The sequence below is a fragment of the Brienomyrus brachyistius genome, chromosome 8, assembly GCF_023856365.1.
Source record: "Brienomyrus brachyistius isolate T26 chromosome 8, BBRACH_0.4, whole genome shotgun sequence".
NCBI classification, from domain to species: domain Eukaryota; kingdom Metazoa; phylum Chordata; class Actinopteri; order Osteoglossiformes; family Mormyridae; genus Brienomyrus; species Brienomyrus brachyistius.
Window position 1 is genome coordinate 6,566,249 of NC_064540.1, and position 19,919 is coordinate 6,586,167.

Below are 19,919 nucleotides of genomic sequence, written 5' to 3' on the forward strand. Positions count from 1 at the left end.
AAGGAAAACAGGTGGAATCATTAAATCAAAAATCAAACGTAGGAACTGATTAATGAGGGTCTAACCTGTATTCCACTCATGTCCGCATGACGCCCAGGGCAGATCAGTCGTGAAGCAATTAAACAAGTAAAATATAGCCCAAGCCAGAATGATGATGTAGTAGACATTGAGATGTGCTTCGATCACCTGGGTAGCATAGCCAATACCTGCAGGTAACCAAGGAACGTCATGAAGAACAAATGCGTCTTCTCAACTCACCATGGGACAGTTAACAGTTTGCTTTCTACAGGAAGTAAATAGATAAATGCCAGTTATAGTCTCCCCCCCCCACCCCCAGGCCTTTGCAGGATCGCTTATCATGTAATCTCAACTCATGATATCCGTAATATTAATAGAGTTCTTTCCATTCATTTGTAATTAGCATTTTGCTAGAATGATGGACTTGAATTATCGATATTTCATGAATTTCCACAAGGGAGGCACGTTTTTAAACCAGAGTAAAAGACTGCGTTTTATATCAGTATTTGTGTACGGCAGTGCGGTATTCGTCATGCAGTTTGACCCATTACCCTCAAAAAGTGGGCACACTTTCCGCCAGCAGGTAATTCCCCCTTCACTGGTGAACTGGCCCAGTGCCGTCTCCAGGAAGAACACTGGGATGCCACAGCAGACAAAGAATATGACATATGGCACCAAGAACGCACCTGCAACATATAAATAATGTTAGCTATACGCTTTGCTATGCTTTGTACCTGACAAAACAGTGCCTGTGAACAGAGAGAGGATGTCTTGGTAATGTTATGGAAAGTGGCAGCACATAGGAGCAAAGAAAAGGCAGATCTTAGAATCCAGTGTTGTTCCAGCTCTAGGCATCTGTCTCCATGGGTTTCATTTTTATTTTTTTATTTTTTGTTCACACACGTGATTAAATAATCTGTTAATTGGGTACAAAAGTCCATTCCCATGGCTTGCACCATGTGATAAGAGAAGACATGACATCACAAACAAGGCCCCCTTAAGCGACTCTAGTAGGGTTCATCTTCAGTCGGCCAGAGTTGGCTGAAGGTTGCAGCAAAGCAATTAAACCATCAAGGACAAACCCGATTTGAATGTGAAAGAGTCTCCCTGTATTCCATCACTGCCGAACGGGGGAACGTTTGCACTGCTGAGAAGAGGCTGTCCTCAAGTCCCCAAGAGTTTCATTCCACTCAAACTGACAACCGTTTCAGAGATGCTTTTGCTCTCTTCCTCCATCTGCACACATCATGTTAATTCTTGATACCTGTACCCATTATGTCAGTTCCCCAGATCTCCTTCTCAGTGTTGGTAGTCCTTACTAAATACACATTTTATCACTCCCAGAACCTTCAAGACCTTGTATTATCCTGGCCCAAAGGATATTAGCTTCCATTTACACGTACATTGTAACACAGCAGGCTTAATAGTCAGAGGTCAGGGTACTTGTTATGTCATGTCATGATATATAAATTACCTAAAAACTTAGATTCCATTGAAATTACTCAGAAGGATTATACTCGTTAATCATTTGCTGTTTACAGAACAATGTAAGAATTATATCACACAAAGCGATAATAAGCAAATCACATACCAAACAGAATCTGAGGTCAGTATTTAGAAGTTTGCTTCCATATTCATAAATGAAAACACACATGCTGATGTATTGACAAACTGCAGCTCCCTTCATTCATACAGTTTGCTGTGCTTTGAGTTGATGTTTGTTTGCTATGTTCTCCTACATCCCATTGACACAAGATGTCAGTGAGGCTGAGATGGTATCTTAGACATGCAGAACGACAGGTAATTATAGTAATTTGTACAGATGCCAAGGAACAAATAGGCATGCAGGGATAGATATGAAGTGTCAGATGTAAACCCTGGAAGCTTACACTCTTAAATACCCTAGCCTGTATAGGCTGAAATTCAAAAGCAATTAAAAGAGACTCTGCAGGACTTTCTCAACCTGTTGAATGCCACAATCTACATTAAACGTCCTTTCCGGAAGTCTCACTTACTGACAATGCAATTCATGCAAAAAAAAACATTATTTATGTAATCATCTTAAGAAGCAGTGTTTTATAACCAAGAAAAAAAATCTTACCGCCTCCGTTTTTATAGCAAAGGTATGGGAATCTCCACACATTGCCAAGTCCTATGATCTCTCCAGCGACAGACAGCACAAACTCTATTTTATTGTTCCAGTGTCCCCTCTCATTGACTTTCCTGTCATTGCTGCGTACTAGGTTGGTGTTGGAAGCTTCGGGGTCCATACCATCATCTGCTTTCCCATTAATAATTGGAATAGTCTTTTCGGCTGTCATGGCGCTTTAACAGCCTGAAACAAAACAACTGTATCACAACATGTGTATACGATTAAACGCAATACTTTACGTGTATTGTATACCTAATATCCTTTTAAAGGGTATTCTTATAATACCTCGTAATAACTCAAAAGTTCTGAGACCAGGTTAAATAATACGACGCATCGGTTACACTAGTGCATTCAATCCAAGAACCCATCACCTGTTTACCTCCATCGCTGATCTCGGAAAGAGATTAAGTAAAAAGCAACAGCGTCTGCATATTCAGTTAAATCGACGTGACATAACAGTTGGAGTCAAAGCGAGACTCACCCTTAAATATCTATTCATTAAAAAAAATTATTATCGACCTGTACTCGCAATGAGGAAGAATGCAGAACCTGACAGGATGAAGACATATTACTTACCGATATAGGTAGTACAGTATGCCTTCTTGGCGCAGACGGTGATCACAGGATTTTTTTTCTCTCTTTTTTTTGCAACACAAGTGACGGTTAAGGCGAGATTGTCCCAAAAGGGTGAGAAAAAAGGAAAATTCTGGATCCCCTTTTTGGGATTTGGATGTTTTGTTGTGTCCCTCTATATAAAGGAAGATCCCCAGTCAAGGCGATGCTATGTGATACCAAGCCGATGGAAACTTGCGACTGCTTCGCTTCAGTCTAAGCGATGTGAGCGCAGACGCCTCTTTTTTGGAGCTGAGCCATGTGGAAACAGTGCTTTGATTCTGCCGGCTCACCAATGTCATTTACCACATAGCGGAAGGCAGACAGCAACCACCACAAATACCTGGAGCACGAGACAACCCTGCACATCTTACTACTTTAGTAGACACCACAAAAAAAAAAAAAAATCTGTATTCTTTTTCCCATGCACGTAGGTACAGTAACATTTAGTGATACGGCCAAAAATGATTTTTTTTTTAATCTTTTTTTGATCCCATATTCCAGCATGTATTGTACGTTTACAGACACAACGCAAGACATACGGAAATACACATCGAGAACATTCAATTCAGCCATCCAGGCAGCTGATGTACAGTACATACGAATAAATATAATAGTATAGATTATACATCTATAGATACTGCCTGACCATGTTCCAACTGAATACATAGTGAAACTCAAAGTTTTGTTAAATAACCAAGATAGTAACCCAGAAGTGTTCATATTAATTCATATTTGATTTGTTCCTAAGCTTCTGGTGACCTTATTTGACCTGGAAGCTGACATTTTCTATTCTTCAATGAGTTACTACTTGGGCTCACAGAACTTCTGAAAACTGTCTAATTCCTTTACATTTAGTACACATACATATTTTATGTGAACATTCTTTCCATAAAACCTAGTTTTTATGCTTTTACGCAGTATATGCAACATATGTGTTATACAGTGTGTAACAAACAGTCAAATAATTCTGTAAAATGTGACTCCTGAGGTAGACCAGTATGTAATCCTAACAGTATCCTGCACCTGGAAGGGAGCCGTGCAAGTTAATGCCTTTTGACCCATAATTTGAAATATATTAGTGAATCTCTACTTGAGGCGGAACTGTGATTTGTTCTGGTCAAAAGCATCAGTAAAAGGGCAAAATAATAGTAAATTATGCTGTTTATTGAACAAATATGACCAGTCTCATGCTACTTTTCCATGGATCCTCTCAATACAGTGTTTTTGGTCTCTTGGACGGAATCACATTGGATCGCCTAGTTTCCAAGTAAGGAAAATGGGATGCACACCAGGAGCGATGTCACAGCCAACTAAGAGCACTTCCCAGCCCTCCGTACTCTCTGTAGCATGGAAAAGAGAGACCTGCTCAATAAACGTCTTTTACACAAGGGTCAGCCGTCACTTGACAAGCTCAGAGGAGTACGGCCTGACAGAATAAAGCATGACCACCAAAGACGCCGGCCGATTGGCCCTGGTATAGTCGTCAGAGTGTTCTGTTGTTATGCACAAAAAGCTTTTCTTTTCTCGTTTATTATACATTGTCAAATGCTGCTTCCTTACATAGCAAAATATGTCTGATTTAATCAGCTGCTGTAGTCATGCTAATGAATAAAAGTGGGCACTTAAGTTCCCATTCTGCAACAAATTTGTGATGCTTTCGCTTACACTGATACTTTTGTGCGGCGTCATTTCACGGACTATTTTCACATGTATAGATCAGAGTCTGTGGGTTTATACTGTATAGAATATTCCTGAAATAAGGGTTGTATTGTTTTTACAGCAAAAAAATAAATGTCAGCAGCCTTGTACTGCCAGGTGTGGTATGATTTGTTCATATTGTCTTAGGAGCATTAAACAGGCCTAATTACCATTGACCCATTATCACTGATCATATATATTAGGAAGGTAGACAACAGGTATATAAAGTACTAGTTAAAGATGCTCATATAGTCGACATGGTTCAGATGTTGATGAAACAGTTCTACCTTGTACACTGTATTAAGTCTGGACATCCAGAAAATTAACCATTGGTATACATAGTAAACGAATGAAACGGAATGATGTGAAGCACAAAATGGTTGTTTTAAAAAACTAAATAATCAGATCAAATCAGGTTGTTGCAATCTAAGTAACAGGAGGATGCAGTATGAATAGTAAAGTTTGTTTTTTTTTCAAAAAAGAACTGAGTTAATCGCTTTTTGCAAAATTTCAAAGTATATCAACTTCCAGACAGTATAATTTTACATTTATGATGGTCTGTAAGTATCATAGGTTTGAAGCTATCAATCTGAGTTTGCTCTGTACCATTACTACTGGAGAAGTTGGCCGCTTATTGTATTTTGAATGTTTGTCCCTTAACATTGCTTTTATTTATATGCATGTACAGTATTTGACATGTGCTGCAATTTGTGTATTTCCATCTCCTTATGGGAGTATTCCAGTGTGTGCAAGCTTGCACATCATATTAAGATATATTTTTTTCCAAAAATAAACCAAATGCATATTTTAATAACACGGAAATGATAACTGTTGTTACTACATATGATTTCATTAAGATGATATCACTTCTCTTCACACTGAAAATGATGTAGGCCTAATACTGCCAGATTGTAGCATTTACTGACTTCATGGCAAAATTGGAAAAAATATGTACCAGATTCACAAATTCTGCAAAGTGTAGTAGAAATCTTTTGATGCTCTGTACACAATAAACTTCAGAACAAAGGCTTACAATTCCCAGATGTCTCTGATTGCTAAATTCTCATTTCTGTCTTCAGATGTATTTTTTCCCCAAGGAGCCCTGCTACATTACTTTAAAGCAAAGACAAGATAGAGTAAGAGACAGAGAGAGAGAGTTGTTGCTAGGATACTAGTCTGTCGTTGTGTGTGTGTGTTTTTGTTTTTTGCAAAGCTACACCAAAAGAACAGCAAATAAGTCTTCCTCATTCACTTGTTTTTTCAGCCTTTTGAGGATATGTAAAATTATGTAACTGAAAATGTGCTAGTTTAGTCTTTATGATCTAAAATCCCCATTTGGGCACCTTAGGCATGTATATTTCATGACTGTTTATTGCCTAGCTTGAATGTTGCTGCTATAGATCATGTAGTTTTGGATCGTCCTGGGAGGCTTTGTGGCCAAATGTTTTCACCTTGGCCATCTACAAATTTAATCGGTCATCATCACCTGAACCAGGTTTGAAAGCCACTGGGAGGGGTATATTAATAAAGCCTAATTGCTTTCCAAAAATCCCAAAACTCAAAAAGTATTTAGTGGAGCAGAGAGAGAGTTGGACTTGTAATCAGTTAGCTCCTGGTAAATAACTTTAGTGCTGCTGTCCCTTTAAGTAGATCATTTAACCCAACATGTTTCTCCAAAAATAACCAGGCAAACATTAACAACCAGGTAGCTGTCTTTCGACAGCTGCACAAGTAAAGCATCACAAGAGTATTAATAAATTAGAGGCGATGCTGGGGAGAGAAAGGCTTCTTGCTGCTTTGTCAATAACATGTCCAGTGGCTGTGGAAATGCAGCAACAACTGGTATTGTTTTGGTTCAGTTATTTTGGACTCTGAGGTTAACAATTACTTGACCCATTTAATACTGAAAGCCCACTGGGACTTGAAAATATCTTACTGCAAACATAGCAAATACAGTAAAATAGTATTTTAGCTTTTGCCGTTATTGTCACAACTTGGCATAATGGAGGACAATCCACAGTGCAGCTTACAATCAAACAGGAACTTTATTTTAAACTCAACATACATTAAATAAATGGGACCACAGGGGGTCAAAACAAAACCAGTGGCCTGTTACTACGGTAACTTGTCGGATTTAAGGTACCACCGTTTAAATGGACTTTATATTCGTTCGCTTACATTTTGCCCACACTACCTTAAATCCGAAAAGTTACCCCGATAAGCCAGTAACCCCGCTTCTTAGTACAGGCCACTGGTGGGTTAAAAGAGGATAAACTAAATCTGGAAATACACACGAGCGTGTAAAAAAAAAAAAAAATGAAATAAATAAATAAATAAATAAATAAATAAATAAATAAATAAATAAATACTACCATAATCACAGCAAGCCTGGCAGATAACATCAGAAATAAGCACCACAATAACTAGCTAAAGAAAGGAAGGGCAGGCATCTATATACACAGATGATGAGACTAGAAAAGAAACTGGTGAGGGTCATTGACAATTAACCAAACACTAGGGATTAGAAGTAACAAGGCAAAGGTGAGGGTCATTATCACTAAATACTAAGAACTCAAACAATAGGACTGTGATGGCCAGTCCCATCATCTGGCCAAGCAGGGGAACAGACAGGGCAGGGCAAGGCAGGAAGTGATCCTAACAATTATTAGGACAGTGTCTAGGGCCTAATATTCAGCTACAGCCTATTCAACCTATACTGCACATGCCCAGCAATATATGTACACCAAATCTACCGCCTACATATCTAAATACTAACGTATTTATTCATTTATTCTCCTTGCAGTACCATCTGTCACTTTACTGCTAATTGCACATTATTTATGGATATTTTTGATTTTTAAAAATGTTTATTGTTTAATGTGTTGACTCTTTATACGCATGTTCCCTGTTTCACAGTCTTGGAGCTAGACAAGCAAGCATTTCACTGCACGTTGTGCCGAGTATAGCTGTCTAAGTGACAAATAAAATGTTGGCTTATCGACTGGCTGAAGTCAGACTTGAAGCGTGAGATAGATATACCGCAAAGTGTTTTTTTGTGCACCAAACTCCAGGCATTTTCAATATGGCATCTGTGCCCTTGAATTCAGGTCATGCGATAGTACTGTAGGTTGTGCTAGCCGCAGCTTGTATGCTATTAAAGAAGGAAACATTGCTCCCCTCTCAACATGCCACTTTAAGCCATGTGAGGACCATAGCTAGCCTGCCTCTCTGTACTTTCCTCATGTTTCAGTTTGAAATTGATCCATCGTTTTCTAATAGAACATTAATTAATTCAATTTAAATAATTCAAATTAATTCAATAGACTAGAGCATTAATTGACAGGAGCTTGACCTTTAGGCAATTGTTTTTATTTCCCAAATATTTAACAGTTAAAGTATGTGTTTTGCATGCAAGTGTCTAAAAACTTTCATTTATAGTTTCAAAACATTGTACAAGTAGTTCTGCAGACTCCAGCCTTCAGGGTTTTTCAAATGCCCATCTGTGACGGACCTGGGTGAAAATAATTAACACTGTCTGCTGTATGTGAAATGAATTTTAATTTCTAATTGTTCAATGGAAGGCAAAGTCTCATAATAATTACATCAAAGCAGTTTCCAGATTATATTTTAATACATTTTAATTTATTAAATATCATAGCTTGCTGGAAATTGTTGAGTTTTTATCCGTAAAAGAAGGCAAGTGTTTGAGATTTCACCTTCATAAAAATCAAAAAACTAAAAAATATAAATCATAAAAAGATAACAACCATCCATCATCTGTAAGCCCTTATGTTGTACATGGTGGTGGAGAGCATGAAGGTGTCCCAGGAAACAGGGTAAATGGGGGGGGGGGCACCCTGCATGGGGTCTCAGTCCATTGCAGGGAAAAAACATAAGATAATGTTCAAATATTTTCTTGCAGAGGTTTATCAGCCAGTTTTGGTGACAGTACAAAGTAGTAATTCAGTAACTCAGTAACTTCAGATTGATTAATGATGAACAAAAATCCATCCATCCATCCATCCATCCATCCATCCATCCATCCATCTATTTTCTGAAACCTCTTGTCCTATTCAGGGTCATAGGGGTCTGGAAAACAGTATTAATTTGTGTTATTCATTACTTGTTCCTTTCATTGTTCACAAAGATTTACAGAACTAACAAATATAGTAGGAGTCAAATACAGTAATGGCTTGATATAAAAGATGCATCACGATTCATGATAAATGAACAAAGGGATCCGTTTTTCATGTCTTATTCATTATTTGTCCCAGTAAGACTTTGATAGGGAACACATAACATAGTATTATGCTATTACTTATGCATTAATTAACAACAAACTAAGTCTTAGTTACATACTGATCTCATGTTAATTCATCATTAATAAATCATGATGTGTGCTTTATCTCGAGTTATTGTGTTTGTTATATTTGACACTATCTGTTAATTCTGTAAGCCTTTGTGATCTACTGACGGAACTACTGAAGGAGCAAGTAGTGAATAACGCAAGTGAAATACCAATCTCGTAATTATGAATCGTGATGCGTCTTTAGTAGTAATTTAGTTATTGCTAAGTAATTCTGTCATTAGGTCAGAAAGGTTTATAAAATTAACAGATATAGTAACAATTATAGTAACTGCAAGAGGTAAATCGTGTGTTACAAGTCATTAATGATAAATCAACATGAGTTCAGTATGTAACTAAGACTTAGTCTGTGGATAATTTACACATAATAATACTACATTATTTGTGTCCCCCAGGTAAACTGTTATCGATTCATTTTAATAGAATTCAGAAGTTATGAAAAACATCTACAACAAGTAAAAAATAATGACTAAATAGACAGGTCTCCATGTTTTAAGCATGCGAGGTTTTAAAAATCATTTAACGCAAATTGTAACGACTAAACTGTTAAAATGCTCCTTTATATACTTCAACAAAAAGCACAAAAAAATGTAAAACTCTGAATAAAGACAATGCTTTCCCAGCATCTAAATGGGTTGCGTCATCTTTCACTCTGCCTCACAAGTTAATTTAATAGACATTTCGAGCTTGATAGATTCACAATTAATACAGCATTGTACAACTGGAAATGCGACTGCGGAGAAAGAGAAGGAAAACACAAGACAAAGGCCACAATGGGGCAAGCTCCAGTTCCCCTCAACAAACAGCACCTAGTCTACGACCAGGGCCCAATGGCGCATTCATCAAGTGTCAGACTGGCTCCACCTTCTCACTTTTCTTACGGGGACAACGGCAGAAGTTCATCTGCCAAGGAGAGCGTTGAGTGGTTAATAAACAGACCACCCACAAATGGGAGGCCCTGCCAAGATGGTGACGCATTCCCAGTATGATGGGATGAATGTTAAGATGTATTTCTCTGCAGGGCCCATCAGACACCCAGGGAAAACCTCACCAGTGCCCAAAGGCTCATCTCCGTAAGCAAGTGCGTTGAAAAAGCTGCGTTCTCAAAGAATGTATTCAGCTAAGGTTTAATAACATCTCGAGAGAACGCGTGGATTCAAGCCAAACTCTCCGAAAAAGTATTCTCACGGCTGTTAAACTTCGTTCTAACTTAAGATGAAGAAAAACATTCATTTAGGCTTTATTTCCTCATCGTAGTTACTAGTACTTGAGCTCATCTCCGTGTATGATCTTTTTATAAGCTGTTAGACATGTTACTGTAGATATGTGAACTAAAACGCTATGAGGAAAACATTAGAAAAAACAATCTGTCAGGTGCTACTGAAGCTATTAAGGAAGATGTGATTACTAGAGGGTTCCTTTATCATGTATGTCTTACGTAGTTTTTTTTGTATTGTGTATCTTAGGAATTAAATCTTATACTGTACATATCCAACCGCAGCTTTTTGCAGTCCAGCATGCAAGAAAATTAATGTTCCATCCAGCGAAATTACAAGTGGTTGCAGAAAATAGATGGATAGATGGTCGGAAGTGAAAGTATCAGTTAATTGATACAATACTTTTCCAAAATTTCCTTAGCAAATCTAAAAAGCATGATTTATGGATATCATAAATGGTGTTGCCCATCTAATTCAAAACTCTCTAAATGGTATAAAACAATTCTTTGGCAAAGGCTTTGTTTAATTCTCAAAGGCAATTTCCATCAGCCCAGTGATTCTGACCAGGATAAGCAGCTGGAAGATGGCCGTGTGGATGGATGGATGGATGGATAGAGTTTTCATTAGATGGTTTAACGGCATTCGGCTCTTCATAAGCAATATTTATCCACCTGTTAAGAATAACTACACACCCAATTAGGTTGGTATATTTAGCTTTATTGTAAATCGTAAATTCAGAATAGGGAAACTAGACATTCATAGTTTCCTTATTGCAAACCTCTTCCATATTACTGCCATTGGTACTGCATATCCCATATTAGTAATACAATTTTGTGCTTTGCAGGTTTATCCAATAAGGTAAGTGGTGTTTTTCCCATTGACAAAATATAACCAGTTCACTTTTACAGACTCAGCTGCCTCCTTACTTCCTCATTCTTATAACAGAGGAGGTTTGTATATTTGTGCAGGTAAAATCAACACGCATCTTTACTGATCCAGTTGCGTTGAGTCCAAATGAACTTTTAGCCAAAAAGTCCTGTTGGAATGTTGAAACTAGCCTCGAGAATGCAGATAGTGCTGATACACTTAAAACGTAAAAATGTGAGCTTTGTGGAATTAAATAACCTCCAAGCAGGGGTTTAGAAAACAGGGGGATGTATACCTGCCAATGCCAATACCCCCCCCCCAGTAAACAGACCTTTGTATTCAAATTATTCTAATTGTTGTGTCCCCTCCCAATATCAAACCCTTTTCTCCACCGTTACCTCCAAGTCCGTCTCTGGCTGCTATGTTTGGGACTAATGTTACAGCTGTCATTGACAGATCTTCGACCAGTGCAAATGCAGCAAATATTCACAATCTAATTTTCAGTTATTTACCGTTTTTAGCTGTCATTGCATATAATACATGGGTTGCACGGTGGCATACTGGTGCAATGATTAGCACTGTTGCCTCACATCTCTGGGACCAAGGTTCAAGATTCCACCTTAGCTCTGTGTGGAGTTTGCATGTTCTCCCTGTGTCAGCGTGGGGGTTCCTCCAGGTTCTCCAGCTTCCCCCCACAGTCCAAAAAACATGCTGAGGTTAATTGGAGTTAGCACATTGCCCATAGGTGTGTATGTGTGACTGACTGGTGAGTGTGAGTGTGCTCTGCGATGGGAATGCACTCCATTCTGAGCTGTTCCCTGCCTTGTGCCCATAGGCTCTGAACCCCCTGTGACCCTGAATAGGACAAGCAGTTTCAGAAGATGGATGGATGGACATCACATAACTCACAGCCCTCAGCTCAGATGTCTTTCAGTTTTCCTATAACTATTCAGCTCCATCACAAAGCACCTGTCAGCCATTTTCCTGGGTAGCTGGATCTGAGCAACATGGGATAATAATAAAGATTCGTCAGACTGTTGATTTTTTCTGAGAAAAACACATGATAAAAGTGTAACCAGTTCCAGCTGAAATAAGATTCAATTACAGATACATTTAAAACACATTTATTTTATGCTAAATAACTGCCAATATAAAAACCTACGGGCCAAAGCTACATAAAACATAAATATTTAAAATGGTGTGATTCAAAAAATTTTGTCGTGAAACACAGCACACAAAATGGCACTCAAGGCAACCAAAAGCTTCGTTTAAAATATACAGTGCAGAAGACTGAAGGTCGACCAGCAAGTAATCAATCAATGATTTTTCACAGCTATCAGGCGACAATATATCTTTAGTTGAAGGACGCCTCTTTTGAAACGGAGATGAACACAAAGGGTTGTTTTGTGTTAAACGCACTCATGGGAAGAGTTTTGTTTCAAACGCCCCCCCCAACAGGATGAAATTATGCTTCACTGAAGCAAGACCACTCTGTGCCAAAGCCAAGAGATGGCATGTTTCTCATCGAAACTGCAAAGAGTCATGAAACAGCAGTACAACGTGTCGCGTTTGCAATGGGCCAATTAATTATAAAAGGATGTATCTGAAACTAAACAAAAACGTAATTAGCTAGCTCTCCTTGGAGGGTGACATAACTTTATTTGTACGGCTAATAAATATTGTTCGGCAGCAGTAGAATTGTTTGTCTTCACAGGTGATTTTGAACTTCAGGAAATATTCATAAATGCCTCATATATTAGCTGCTTATGTTTCTGCCTTATTTCCATTGAACCCCCACAGTTTTCCTTTCCATTACAAAGCTTAATCACATCCCCCCCCCCCCCCCCCCCGCCCCCCCCATAAACTAGAAGATCCCACTTTTGCCAAATTATTCACAGTTGCTTAAAATTATGAAGCTTTTTGCTTGTTTTCTCAACAATCTTTGACATACCTGTGGATAGGTAGGGATGAAATGATGTAATGATTTTTCTAATGATCTAGATTAATTTATTTAATCTGAACATGGTCAAAATTAATTTTAAGGGCATTCAAATTGCACACTTCCCAATCCACAACGATTTAAACGTATCTCAGTTACGTTTAGGGCATCGATCAATTATACTTCATCAAACTGAATAACATTTACGCCACAGACAAGCTCAGTGATTGCAGAGGATATGTTTTTTATTCTCGTTTCTTCCATATATGTGACCCGTCGCCACGAAATGAGTCTTAAGTCGCACTGGTAGAACTGCACCCATAAGGCTCATTTTGTGGTGATGGGTCACATATAACATAAGTGGTAAGTCTGACAATAAGATGAGGAAAACTTTCCAGAATTTTGCTTCCGTCTATAAAACATCACACTGTGTTCACATGTTTATCGCTGGAATTGTACTCATATCTATTGTCTTACTTAAAGAACTTAATTTTTATTCATTAGTTGCATTTAATTTGTGTTTATCAGTGGACGGAAGGATATTCGGAGTAAAATTTTTATTGCATAATGTAATTATTTATTTACTTTGAATATGACAATTGAATTGAATTGAATTGAATTGAATTGAATTGAATTGAATTGAATTGAATTGATCAGAGACAGCTAGGGCTGGCAAACATTGCTCAGAGCGTAAACAGAATAATAAGGTATAACGTCGTTAGATAGCAATTCAAACTCATCTGAGGTTAGGTAGCTGCGGAGGTGGAATTTCTGCCAAGACTAAGCACAGAAACCCTCTTCATGACTACCATCTTCACAGCTGAAGTTTGTATGGCAGTATTAAGTCATTAATTAACACGTTTTTAATCAGCTCCAAGAAAAGCAGTGAAATTAATTAAATTGTGAGCACAGTGCACATGTCCACTGATTTATTACCACTAGGCAAAGTCACCCAAAGCACGTTTAGTATGACTGCTGCCTAACATTGTGAATTAAAAAACATTATAAATGTGTGACCCTTAGTATCACCGTCTCTCTTTGGAGTCAATTTGACATAATTTCAGGCTTTACTTTTTGCACCAATAACAGTGAAAGATGTCATACAATTGGCTGAGTGACTTTTTTTGTTTTAGAAAATTTCCTAAAATTCCTAAAATACCTAGGAAAGAAAAATGAATCATGACAGTAATAGACTTTATATTTTCAAAACACACATGAACTGTAAGTCTAAGAACAGTGTGTGTGACACAACAATGGAACACAGATACTTTACTTCATTTTCAAAGTAATAACAAATATTTATTTCTCAATTAATTTTTGTCGTGCAGGACCATAAAAAATCGTTTATTTAAAGACATTATTCTGAGCTAATTATGAGGGGACCTTGAGCGCATTGTGAATGCTGCCCCCGTGCTTCATGCCATCGCCTGAGGGGGACCTTCGTATCTTTGCACCCCAAGTCAGTCTAGACAGCAGGTGCAGGTCTGACGTGATTGGCCGGCCCACCCGGCGTCGCCATGGCGCCGGGCGGAATGTCACCTCATGACCTGGCACCTCGCTCACATGACACTCACGCTCTATAATGTCGACCTTCAGGGTCTCTCTTCTCTTTTCCTGTATTTTTCAGTATTGACGTGAAAAATCTTTCACGAACAATTTTTCATTTTTAAATGATGTTATACATCAGCATACTAATATAAATTATATTGAATACACTATTGTTTATATGAAATCTATCATAATATGGAAAAACTGACATATATGCTCAAATGCCACAAAAATACGTAAATACAAACAAAAAAATAAAATTGGAACAGAAATCGATAATGTGGTCAATTTACTCCAATATGTTGGAAAATATTTTTAGCTCCTTACAAGTACATATACAGGATGTTCGCAGCTTATATCATAGATGTTCATCTTCTCGCCAGTAATCCTAGGCAGGGTGAGGGTGGGGGTCTGGATCTTATCCCTGGAAGCTTAGCACAATGCGGGGGCTCGCCCCGGCTGGGCTGCCAGTCCATCACAGGGCACACAGTGGGCAATTTAGAGACGCCAATTAGCCTAACAGCGTGTCTTTGGACTGCAGAAGGAAACCTGCATGGCACACGGGAACAAGCAAAGCCCACACACACACACAGCGCAGAGGCCGGATTCGAACCACCAGCACTGGAAGCATGACAGCAAATTTAATGTATATAGCGCCTTTCACCAACCCAAGGACACTCTACATAGGAATGATTAATAAACAGGAGGAAATCATTACAACTAAAACACGGAAAAAAGATACTATAATCACAAATAATGTGGGAAAAAAACAAACTGAAAAGGCTGAACTGGATAATGACAGTGATCAGGAAAGGAGGTGTAGCAGAGAGAGATGAATATGGGGAGAGCAGTGGCTTTGTGAAGGCACCGGGGGAGGGAATACCACTGCTTGGGGGTTGTGACCCTAAGTGCCTAAGATCCTATATTGAGGCAGCAGTACTAACCTATGAGCACACAGAAATTCTTTAAATTAATCTAAACATGAACCATCCTGCCAATTGCACTGAACTGCTAGTTTTCACAGGTTGCTGGGATGTGGCTTTCAGTGGGAAGGGAAATATGTCAGACAGCTGCCTTTTCTCCAGCTATTTGTCAGCATTGGTCCCTTTTAACCTTCATGGATGGTGGCTCAGGTGGCGTATCCCAGGAACCCAATAAGCCTTCTGGTCGCAGTAATGTAATCTAATCAACATGCTTACATGCCTCAGAGATCTTGAGGGGTCCATTGTACTCCATGTTAACTTCTGGTCAGTCTAGTTTACAATTAGCGAATAATTTCTATGTTGTTCTGTTGACTTCTATCTGTTGGTTGTGTGTTGTCATTAGTATCTGAGCTGGCATCCTCAAAAGCAAATGGATGTAAAGCCATAAGGTAGGACTTCCAAAATACCAGATACCTCTTTATCTTGTTGGTTTTCAAATGAATTTTCTCTTGAAGTTTCTGTATATGTGAGAGTCAGTTTGCTTGAAGACTGTAATTAAAGCAATTCATCAGCGTGGTTTGGGATGCCATTAGAGTAGATCTGGGCAAAATAAAAAAACCAACAGGATGAGTGTGTATATGCCGTATATATATACACAGCATATATACTGTACAGCAAATATATACACAGCATATATACTGTACAGCAAATATATACACAGCATATATACAGCATATATACACAGCATGGGGCGGCATGGTGGTGCAGTAGTTAGCACTGTTGCCTCAAACCTCTGGGTTTGCATGTTCTCCCCATGTCGTCGTGGGGTTTCCTCCGAGTACTCCGGTTTCCCCCCACAGTCCAAAAACATGCTGAGGCTAATTGGAGTTGCTAAATTGCCCGTAGGTCTGCATGTGCGCGTGAATGGTGTGTGAGTGTGCCCTGCGATGGGCTGGCCCCCCATCCTGGGTTGTTCCCTGCCTCGTGCCCATTGCTTCCGGGATAGGCTCCGCACCCCCCACGACCCAGTAGGATAAGCGGTTTGGAAAATGGATGGATATACATAGCATATACACAGCATACAGTATATACAGCATATACATGGCATATACACAGCATATACACAGCATACTGTATATACAGCATATACACAGCATATATACAGTATATACACAACGTATATATAACATATATACGGCATACAGTATATACAGCATATACACAGCATATATACAGCATATACACAGCATATAAACAGCGTATACACAGCATTTATACACGGCATATATACACGGCATATATATACAGTACAGCATATATACAACATATATATGACATATACACAGCATATACACGGCATATATACACAGCATATATACAGCATATAATGACACATATACAGCATATGTACAGCATACATATGACATATATACAGCATATACACAGCATGCATATATATATATAGCATGTGGAAAAAAACTGATTGTGTGTCTGGTTGTTTTGGCGTACAGAGCTCTGTAGCGCCTGCCAGAGGGGAGGTTGTAACCAGGGTGAGATGGGTCTGCAGTGATGTTTTCTGCCCTTTTCCTGACTCTGGACATGTACAAGTCCTGGATGGAGGGCAGGTCAGCACCAAAGATTTTTTCCACAGTCTTGACCATGATGGATGTGCAGAGAACAGACTGGATTTTTGCAGAATATAATTCAAATGTGTGTATATTCACACACAAATCCATATCGTCACCACAATATTAAAATCCACCAATGAAATTCCTCTGTGCGTAGCTAGGGCTAGCCGTAAATGGCTGCCCTAAATGTGTTGCTATGGCGTCCCCATCAGAACTGCGCATAAATGGAGACAGATGACAAGCTGACAGAGTGACAGATGCACACTTGAATGTCAGGTACAGCTGGGAGCCCAGGCAGTGTTCAGACGCTGCAGAAAGGCTGGAACTGTGTGCAGCCACCAGGACATAGAAACAGCTGATGATGTCATTATTTATTTACATTGAGCTGGTGTTTTTCTCCAAAGAGATTTACAATTGAGAAAACAGGGTCAGATAGTCCCTGGAGCAATTAGGTTAAGGGTCTTACTTAGAGGCCCAGTGGTAACATCCTTCTACTGACCCTGGGATTCAAATCAGCAACCTTTCCATCATGACCATAATCCTAACCCTAACCCTAACCCAGAGAACCACAAACTATCGCCACACACCTGTCTATATGCACTGTCCTGTACCACACTTTCCTTATATTACTCAGAGTTTACTTACAGTCGTTGTTTTTCCTGGTGCTGCTGTGAATTGTTGTATATTGTTTTGACTGAAATTTTATTCTTTTATTTGACCCCCCCCCCAGTATTTAATACTCAGCTGTTCTTGTCGCATCTGTTTGATGCTCAATGGAATTGCAATTTCATTTCACGCATGTAACATGACAATAAAGTGACCTGACCTTAAAAAGACGAGAACCACATACCCACCCGGCTTTCAAGGTACAACAGGAGGCACGGGTAGGATTCAAACCCAGGGCTTACTGTTTACTAGGCAGGAACTTTAACCAACCAAGGCAGAGCACCACTTCCTTGGGCAGTGCTATGGAGCTGAGCCAGTGCTATGGCCAGATCCGCTTGGATCTCTCATACAGAGGGATGCAGCCAGACGGCACTGAATGTGTGGTGGATAATTAAAGAATGAAAAAGATCAGCCCGTTAACCCTTCAGTCCTTAATCTTGCAGGCTATTGCCAATTTGGAGGATATTTAAATAAAACATAATGTCACCACACTCCAGGACTAAAGGTAAACAGATCAGGACCTGAATGAAAGGATTCTCCTTGGTGCAGTGAAATGTCATAGAATTTCAATCTCAGTCTCATTACATTTACATATTAATTCTATTAGAATAGAATATATACGGCACATACACAGCATATATACAGCTTACTTACATTTCAGTTTGTAGGTGCAGTAGATGTTTAGTATTAACAGGTTTGTTGTGCAAGTATTGTCTCTGATACTGTGTGACTGATATAATGTTCATCAGTTTAAGTTTTCATTTATTTCTTTTACATTGTACATACAGTTCATTAACAACAGGAAATACTAGTTTTGTTCTGACAAGTTTCAAAATGATTTGAGATATGTTGTGTTACTCATGGGATAAAAAATTATTAGTAATTCAGGGGGTAAACACTTGATTCCTTCATGATCAATTTTACCATATTCTCATACAGAGCCTTTTATTTAGCTTTCAGGGGAAAATGAAAAGCTGAAGGTTAAAATGAAATAGGCAGTTAAATTTCCGAATGCCAGCATCGCACAGGTAAGACAACTTAAATCTACAACTATCTAATGATTTATTGCCATAATACATTATGGGGTGAATGCTCTTACTTAAAGGCTGGTCAGCAGGTCAACCTGGAACGTAAACCAGTCAAGGGAAGAAGCATGAGAAGTGCAGATCAGCTCAGGGAGGAGGCATGGGCAGCATAGATCACTCTGAGGAGGAGGCAATGACAACGCAGACCACTTCACAGAAGAGGCATGAGTAGTGCAGACAACACCAGAGAGGAGGCACAGGCAATGCAGACCACCACAGGGAGGAGGCATGGGAAGTGCAGACCACAACAGAGAGGAGACATGGGAAGTGCAGACCACCACAGGGAGGAGGCATGGGAAGTGCAGACCACAACATGGAGGAGACATGGGAAGTGCAGACCACCACAGGGAGGAGGCATGGGAAGTGCAGACCACCACAGGGAGGAGGCATGGGAAGTGCAGACCACCACAGGGAGGAGGCATGGGAAGTGCAGACCACCACAAGGAGGAGACATGGGCAGTGTAGACCACCATAGGAAGAAGACATGTGCAGAGCAGACCACCAGAGAAAGGTGGCATGGGCAGAGCATACCACCATAGGGAGGAGAAATGGGCAGTGTGCCATGCAGTGATACACACTTTATATGGAAATACAAGACAAGTCTCATGTTTTCATGGATCAATATGGTACATGGATTTTTTTTTTTCAGAAGAGGGTGAACCCATAATATACAAGATGGATAGCTCTGTACCCCCAGTGTTTGGTGGCTCAGTGGAATACTGAAAGAATGCAGTAATTTGGTGTAATTACATTTGACACTTCTTCTTTCCCTGACCTTTTGGGTCCCCGATTGGTTTATTGGACGAGTTAAATTGCATGCAACGTGCTGTTGACAGGAATTTCTGAAATCAGTGTGTGTGTTATTTGCTGCTGTGGTCTGCAATTTTCATTATTTTATATGAAATGTTCTTTCTTTTTTGTTTTACTTATAATCAGCAATTTGTGTACTTAATTTTAAGAGGCCATTTGTTGAATTAGCAGGCATTTCAAGGGAAGTCTTGTTTTCCTGTTAAGGGCAAGGTAACTAGTATGGTGTTCTTATGAGGATTAATTGCAAAACAGGTCAACAACAACCCCCGCCTTGGGTGGTGAAATTTCCGAGAGGGACATACAGTATGGGTTGGGTTGGCGGACCTCACAGTAAATGTATTTCTGCCTATGGGTCTGATACAGTACGTTGCTTTACGTGCAGGGCTG

The 19,919-nt window shown here is 39.3% G+C and overlaps 1 protein-coding gene across 2 annotated transcripts in view; it reads right to left on the minus strand.

The window, feature by feature from the left end:
• slc6a11b (solute carrier family 6 member 11b) overlaps nucleotides 1–3,149 on the minus strand; it is a 29,524-nt gene extending 26,375 nt beyond the window's left edge. Inside the window, exons 1-4 of one of the 2 annotated variants that reach the window (XM_049022107.1) lie at nucleotides 2,747–3,149; nucleotides 2,120–2,353; nucleotides 570–704; nucleotides 66–206 (exon numbers count right to left, since the gene is read on the minus strand). In XM_049022107.1, coding sequence (XP_048878064.1) covers nucleotides 66–206; nucleotides 570–704; nucleotides 2,120–2,339 — 496 coding nt within the window. In that variant the 5' untranslated portion in view covers nucleotides 2,340–2,353; nucleotides 2,747–3,149. Of the gene's footprint in view, nucleotides 1–65; nucleotides 207–569; nucleotides 705–2,119; nucleotides 2,354–2,549; nucleotides 2,690–2,746 lie in introns of those variants that run through there. The other variant, XM_049022108.1, reaches the window with a different exon arrangement.
• Between the last annotated feature and the right edge of the window lie 16,770 nt (nucleotides 3,150–19,919).